General features: G+C 32.1%; 1 protein-coding gene across 1 annotated transcript; it reads left to right on the top strand.

Moving 5' to 3' along the window:
• Positions 1–2173: 2173 nt before the first annotated feature.
• LOC143584403 (bidirectional sugar transporter SWEET15-like) lies at positions 2174–4037 on the top strand. Its single transcript, XM_077066472.1, has 4 exons — positions 2174–2193; positions 2285–2495; positions 3586–3705; positions 3780–4037. The coding sequence occupies exons 1-4, from the start codon at positions 2174–2176 to the stop codon at positions 4035–4037; spliced, it is 609 nt and encodes a 202-aa protein (XP_076922587.1).
• Positions 4038–7968: the final 3931 nt, after the last annotated feature.

Here is a 7968-nt window from a genome sequence, read left to right as displayed (position 1 = left end):
ACAAGAGAAATGATTCTCATTCTCCATACCAATTCTCTTTCTCTACAATTCCATTTTCATTTCTATTTTCTCTCATTTTCCATTCTCTGTACCAAACACCCCCTTAGAGTATATAATTAATGATGAGGTTTAGGGTTCATGAGAGAACCAATTTTGGGAAAGGAAAGAGGATCATGAAATTGATGTTATGTAATTAGGTTATGGTGTTAATATAATATCTCCCTTATATGCTCCCGAGGGAAGCCCTTTATTAACTAGTTAGGGTAATATGATTCATCAACAATTATTACCAAACTAATATATAATAAAATATAATTAAATTATTTTAATATATATTATATAAATAATAATGATTATGACATAAATAAATATATAAAATATATTTATTCTTACATGTAAACATGAAGATGAAAATGAATGTTGTTTACTCATTTTGTCATGAGCACAAATTAAATATGAAATTAAGAGAGACAAGTTGTGAAATTAAGATACAGGTTGAGAAAATAGAGGTTGAAAATATAGCTATTTAAATATATAGCGGTAAGCGGTTGGAAGATTATATTTTTAACTTTTAATGTTAATGTTTATGTTAATTTTAAATTTTAATTCATTTTTTTACAGTTGATTTTCTTAATTTTCTTATTAGTTTTAAGGTATATTCTTATATATATATATATATATATATATATATATATATATAGGGGAGAGTTATTTTGAGAACCATACTGAGTTTTAAAAACTTTAAGAACTCAATTTTGAACCACACATTTAATTAAATAATATGAAATATGTGACTGAGATTAAATTTAATTAAAAAATGAAGCAGGAGAGAGAATAAGTATTTTTGATAATTACACAAGTTTAAACGTTAGTTACACAAGTGTAAAAAGTTGATTCGGTGTGTAAAAAATACCGTAATTTTTGGTACATCACTTACAGTTACGTATTACACATGTGTAAAAAAAGTTCGACAAAAAAAAAATTGTTACGTTGGGTTCTTTCGAGTTCTTAAAACTCAAAGTAGTTCTCAAAAGAAATCAATCCTATATATATATAGGGGAAGGTTAATGTACATATGAAATTAACGTGCTAAACGTGAGAATCAAATAGAGTAATTATATATACAAGTAGAGTAATTATGTAATTACACTACAGAGTAATTATATAATTACTCTACATAATTACTTTACTTGTATATATAATTACTCTACTTGATTATCATGTTTAGCACGTTAATTTCATTTGTATTTGATATATATATATATATAACATACTAAAAATAGTTTATTAAAAATATAATTTGATTAAATATAATTAACTGTCGATATGCGTAATGGATCTTGTGGCAGTGATCACCAACCCAAGTGGTCGGTTTGAGACATCTAAATAATTTATTTAAAAAAGAAGAAGGTTTTAAGTTTAAGTCTCGCATGTAATTATACTGAGGATTCAGGTTGGACTAGAGATCACATACGGTGGGTTTTTTTCATGTGGGTGGTCTTCGGGTTGGACTAATGTACGAGTTGCCCTTCGGGGGCGTGACAATCTGACACTATGCACACGGTTTTGGAATCGGGGAGTGGAGATGATCGAGTAGACCGGTGACTCGTCAAGGATCGAAATTGACTTTTGGAAAGAAAAAGAGAAGTTGAGGATGATGTGGTAATTTGTTGTGTTAAAAAACGAGTTTTTTTGTACGGTGCCGTGTTGGCTGCTTTTGGAACCCTAAAGAAAAGTAAAAGTGTCTAGTAGTGATAGTAGAAAAAAGGCAGTCTTGCCTATATAAGCTCAACCATTTTTATGCACCTCTCACCCAAGCCTTGTAACTGTTTGATTCGAGTGTGTGTGCTTGTAATAATAATGGTGACTCCTGGCCAATTCTCCCAGCTCACTTTTGCATTTGGCCTTATGGGTAACTCTCTACTCCAATATCCGTTAATTAATCTGATATACCATGCGTGCATAAAATCATTGATATGCATGCCGATCACAGTAATTGTGTGACGTCTGGAAAGCCGGCCGGCCAACCATACGATGAGTGAAGTATCATAAACCGTCAATAATACTATACATAATAATTAATTTGCAGGTTATATACTTACCATGCACTTAACAACCGCAACCCCTAGCTAACAATTAATATGTTTGTTTTGCAGGCAATATTTTGTCATTCATGGTATTTCTTGCACCGATGTACGTTATGATCATCAATCCTCTGTATATTGATATCTATATTTTTTTTATTCTTAATCCATTCAAACATTTTTGCATTGGAAAACCCTAGGGAAGTGTTCTGGGATGTTTACAAAAAGAAAACCACCGGAAAGTTTAAGTCGTTGCCTTATGTGGTCGGCTTGTTTAGCTCCATGCTTTGGATCTATTACGCTATGCTAAAGGGTGATACCATGCTTATGATCACCATCAGAGCTGTTGGTATCATCTTACAAACCTTTTATCTCTGCGTTTTCATCTTCTATGCACCTAAGAAACCCAAGGTACGTAGGTACCCATGTCCGTCATAGTGACATATCTAAGGGTGTGTTTGGGATTCCTTATTTAAGTCTAAAAGGACATTTTGTGTAAAGGAATTATTAACTTATGACTTTTTAAAAATGAATTTGTAAAAAAGTGTTTGAATTAGCTTATGTCAATAAGTTGTTTTCTAAGAAGTGTTTGATTTAGCTTATTCATGTAAAACGACCAAAAACAACATTCTTTTATAAATCAATAAGTTGTTTTTTAAAAAGTGTTTGAGATTGCTTAGTTGTGAAGTGAGGATGTAAGGGTTTAATGGGAATATCAAACCCATTAAGTTAATAAGTTAGAGATTCCTAACTTTTCAAAACTCCTTTATTTTGTATTCTTCATAAGTTAAAATCCATAAGGTCTTATGGTTTGCCAAACACCTTTTACACCTTATTAACTTTTCAAAAAATTTATAAGTTATAAGTTGATGAAAATAAGGGATCCCAAACACCCCCTAAAAGAAAAATTCATGATTATTAAAAACAAATGGACCTAGGGGTATCCTAGTATTTGCTCAAGAGTATCCAAATACACAAAACAAAGAAGAAAAAAATTCACACTTTGCCGTGAAAGTTGACGTGTATCCTGGAGGACACACCTTGATACCCCCATATCCGACTTATGTCTGAATTCTCTCGTGTTTTAATAACTATTTGTTAATTTCTCTACGCTGATGAAAAGTTGGAAGCTTATATTTCTGTTCATAGTTATTGGATTCGGATTGATTGTTATCCTTACTCAATTTCTTACAGAAGGCGATCAGCGTGTCGTGATAGTTGGATGGGTTTTCCTTGTATTATCTTCTCTTTGTGCTTTTATTGCCCCTCTGGGTGGTGTGGTAAGTGCATTACGTTCTATACAAACGATATAACTAGCCGGGAAACTTGGGTTTTTAGCAACCATGTACACTGACCTTAAAAATGCATGATAACTTAAATAAATATTTACTGAGATATATTTAATAAATTATTTTAACTTTTAAACTATAATAAATGATAAAAATATGATTTATAAAAGAAAAAATTATTCGTTTCTTAAAGTTACTCAATATTTTATCAGATACAAGCTATTAAAACAAAAAGTGTGGAGTGCATGTCTATTCTTTCGATACTTTTGGTGACACTCAGCAGCGTTACGTGGTTCTTTTATGGTATACTTCTTGGGGATATTAGCATCGTGGTATGTATACTCAAATTGCTTACAAAATACTTTAATATTTATCTTGAATTTTCTTAACGTTTGTTTTTTTATAGATTCCAAATGTTCTCGGGTTCACATTGGGTGTCATCCAAATTATAATTTGCTGTGTGTATAAGAACAAGAAGCCATACATCGACATTAGTATCACAGAAATTAACAAAGAGCAAAAAGTTAAAGATCCTAACAAACCCGATATGGTGATCAAGCTAAACGTGTTTACAGGCTCTGACAACGTTGCAAACCCGCACTATGAGGTGGTTGCTCCTAGTTCAGTTGCGGTTAATCACGCCAATATTGAAGGCCCAGCTTGAAATTAATTGATACTTTAATTGTTTTTATATAGTAACTGTTACCATGCATGCATATTTATAAATAAGTGTACACTTGTAAATATATATAGACGTATGGCGTACATTTCACTTATAAAAGATAGCCATTTGTTTCCTATAATTAACCTAGGACTTTATATAAAAACTTCTATGCACGTTTATGATGGATTTTATCTCACCGCTTATAAATGACTCGAATAGATAAGTTTGGACTTAGTTCCATGAGCTTTTAAAACCCGGCAGCCCTTACGTCATCTTATAAAAAAGACAAAAGTAAAGTCTAAAACACTGACTTTAAGAATATATAGTACGTTTTTTTTAACGAACAACTAATTAACGCCGGGTACTCTGTACGCGGTCCCCATTGGCTAAAAGTAGCCGAGCCGGCCACTAGTCCGGACGGACGGAGCCCCTAGCGGTCCACCTATTGAGGGATTCACCGGATAAAACCCGACCCCCACGCCCGCCAAATGGCACGACAGCGAGGAGCCGGTAAAACCGGGTGAGATCAGGACTCGAACCCTGGCAAGCTAGGGTCATCCCTCATATCTCCCATATAAATTGGTGATAGTGAGGTTTGAACCCCCTACCTCTCACTAGTATAGTGAGTGCTCTATCATTTAGCCAAATCCAATTTATGGGAATATATAGTACGTACTAATTCTCTTATCATGCCTGCTTTCACATTGTTACATTTTTCAGTTCCTAATCTTGCTGTATTTTTTTTTTATAAATGTATCTTATTTCATATAGTTAATTAGTTTATTATATCGCGCTATTGGCATTCAAATCTGAGCAAGGTTATGGCCCTAGTTTGTGTTTCGAAATTAAACGGACTAGAAACTTAGAAAATGAAAAATAATCTAATTTCTTCAAAAATTTTTGAACGACAAAATGGCGTTTAAGTTTGAAACCGCAATTTAGGCCGCTAATAGTTTCGGAGTCAGTCGCAAACCCGGTTGCTAAATTTGCAACCAAAACTTCAGTCGCAGAACCGGTCGATCACAGCCATATTTTAGGTCCAATTGTCGCAGAAGGGCCGTTGCGGCTGATTTGCGACCAGAAAGGTAGTCGGCAGATACCTAGTTTTACATCAGTGGATTTCATAGAAAATCAAGGTGGAACGTACGTTTTGAATTTATTTCGGGATTTAGTGATTTACTCATTAAATATTTAGAATTAAAAGTAGTACGTTTTCTTAAAATTTTATATATTACCGATCATACTTGTTTCTGTATATTTGTTATTTTTTTTATAATAATTCTACGGTTTCTTCTTAAAATAATCATTTAAGTTCTAATAAATTAAAGATGGTTTACTTCATGGATATGTTATCTATACTAGGTAAGTGAAGAAGGACAAAAATAAGAAGTGTCAGAAAACTTCGTGGACAGATAAAAAACATTTAACAAAAATTTAAAAAAATAATTAAAAAATCATAAATTAAAATATACATAAGAAACAAAAAAATTTTAAAAATCAAAATATTCCCCCATCATTCCCGTTTTAAAAAAAAATCGGCAAAAAACACGACGCTGAGATAAAAGACACAATGACGAAAATGAACAAAAGACAAAATAAATCGCAAAATATAACAAAATGTAAAACAAAATATAACACAATTCGATTAACATATCATAATATCAAGAGAAAAGAGACACAATGTCAATAAGAAAAACACAATAAATAGCGAAAACAAACACAAAACATAATAATAAACAAAAAAACACAATGATCTTTTTTTTCCAGCACTTTGTGTTTTTTTTAATGAGGAAGACGGCGGAAACATTTTTTTGTTTTTTTTTGTTTTTTTATTAAATTTTGAGTTATGATTTTTAAAATTTTTTTTTATTATAAATCCTTATTATTTTTGTCAGCCTTTATAGAATAACTTGGCCATATATACTTTATATATATTTTTTAAGTAATTTATAACTTTTAATGTATAAGGTACACCTAAAATAGCATGTAAAATAGTGGCAAATTTGCCCGTTAGAAAATATGCCCCTCAATCTATTCAACTAACTTTTGTAAGTTTTAAAAATAATTATGGGTTTGAACCCCTCAATCTATTCAACTAACTTTTGTAAGTTTCAAAAATAATTATGGGTTTGAACCTTTGTATTTACCCATATATTCTTTTTAATTTTAATTGTAAGCCAACTTACTACTAACGATTTTCTAATGACCGTAACTTTTTCATACGTTAATACTTTTTAAAAAAAGTTGCACCATAAAAATGAGCATTTTATTGTCTTTAATTTCGGTATGGTATTGCTATAGTTTTTTCAATTAAAAAAAATAAAATGTTACGCATGTGTGTTCACATTCGGTTTTAATGGTATCTAAGTTAAACTGTGAGCTAAACCGTTGGTTCGATTTTTTGTCATTAAAAACAAAACTGAACAATTGAAAATTTAAACTGAATCGTTACTAATGATTTAGTTTCATGCATTAAGCTTCAATAATAAGCTTGTCGTCGGGTTCAATTTTATTTGGCCGATTTTTGGTATTGACCGTAAACCAAACCGTTTGTTATGGTTTGAACATTCAGAAACTGGCTGACCAAAAGTGATTATTGGTATAAACGTTTTCAATTAGGTTTGAAACGAATCTTGAACATCCATAACTATTACATAATTACTAGAATTTTTGTTTCATGCCGCATCACGCGGAAAACCGTATAGTGTTTTCAAAAGTCAACTCAAAGTCAAAATTTTGAGCCTTCTTAGCAAGAGATCTGTTACTTATTGGCTAATTAATTATAGAAAAGGTGTGAGAAAATGGTTAGTTAAGTGGAAACGGAAAGGTGTTTTTGGAGATAAAGATACAGTCCAACTGTCCAGCAATATTAATATTCCTATTTACTGTAGTAACATTGGTATTGCTACGTATTGCAAACACAAGCTCCTATAGCATTGCTACTGTTTGGTTTCATTCAAATGAGGAAAAGTTGCACAATATAAAACACATTGATGAAGGTGACATGGACGCTAATGACGCAATCAATTTGTGTGTGGCAACATTCTGGGTGGAGGGTGTGCTCATTTGAGCAATCAATTTGTGATGCAATTGCTAAAAACAATTTATTTACTCATGCCATTCAACACACCATGGCACATTGATTGGAACAAATATCCGACTAATGACCTTATTATCATCCAAGTTTCTACATCAGGTCAAGAAACTAGCGGTCATATTGGTTTATATGAGACAAGGAGCGATCGGACCACCAACCACGCAATAGCTCATGGTTTTCATGGATTCCAATGTTTCATTCAAACCGACCCATTCGGAAATTTCTTTCACCTTGAGGACAAGGTGAATTTTAAAGGAGGGAGTAATGTTATGAGCATTATGGGTTCGAGCCCAATTTGCATGCATGAAACCATTATGGACCCGATTAGGCAGCCCAATTCAAGAGTTGTAAGGCCCAACAAATTATGAAGGATTATAATTGCATGTTAAAAGGACGGTTGAATAGAGTTGAGGGTAAGAATGAACTTGTGTTAATTTTTAATTTAGCCCTATATCGAGTTTTTTTTTCACTCAATTTAGCCCTGATTTATATTTTTTTTAGCCCTATATTGAGTTTTATGTTAATTGTTGAGCCCTAATTTTCCTATTTTTTGGATTTATGATGTGGAGTACGTACTGGAGTTTCTTAAATTTTGATGTTTTGATTAGGCTTTGTGGATTAATTTTGTTTATGCAGAAGGATGATCAGCAACAAGAAATTAAGAAAGTTCGGAAAAGTCTACAACAAAGAGATTTCGTTTGTTGTTTAAATCCTTTGTAATGTTTCTACACATTTTAATCTTTTTGTCTGTAGAGATAGCTTCGAGTTGGTTTGGTTGATAAAGGCTATGATGATAATGCATCTTAGCCACGTAGCGTTGGAATTCTGATGGCT

This window comes from Bidens hawaiensis, unplaced genomic scaffold, assembly GCF_021521415.1.
Source record: "Bidens hawaiensis isolate Kalapana, Puna unplaced genomic scaffold, B.hawaiensis_p1.1 tig00033114_1, whole genome shotgun sequence".
NCBI lineage: Eukaryota > Viridiplantae > Streptophyta > Magnoliopsida > Asterales > Asteraceae > Bidens > Bidens hawaiensis.
This window is presented reverse-complemented; position numbering and strand designations above follow the sequence as displayed.

What these genes read in the sequence shown, in the direction of transcription:
- LOC143584403 (XM_077066472.1), top strand. Translation starts at nt 2,174, where the DNA reads ATGGTATTTCTTGCACCGAT. An exon ending in ATGGTATTTCTTGCACCGAT is followed by an intron (nt 2,194 to 2,284) that starts GTACGTTATGAT and finishes GGAAAACCCTAG; the next exon opens with GGAAGTGTTCTGGGATGTTT. An exon ending in TTGGGGATATTAGCATCGTG is followed by an intron (nt 3,706 to 3,779) that starts GTATGTATACTC and finishes GTTTTTTTATAG; the next exon opens with ATTCCAAATGTTCTCGGGTT.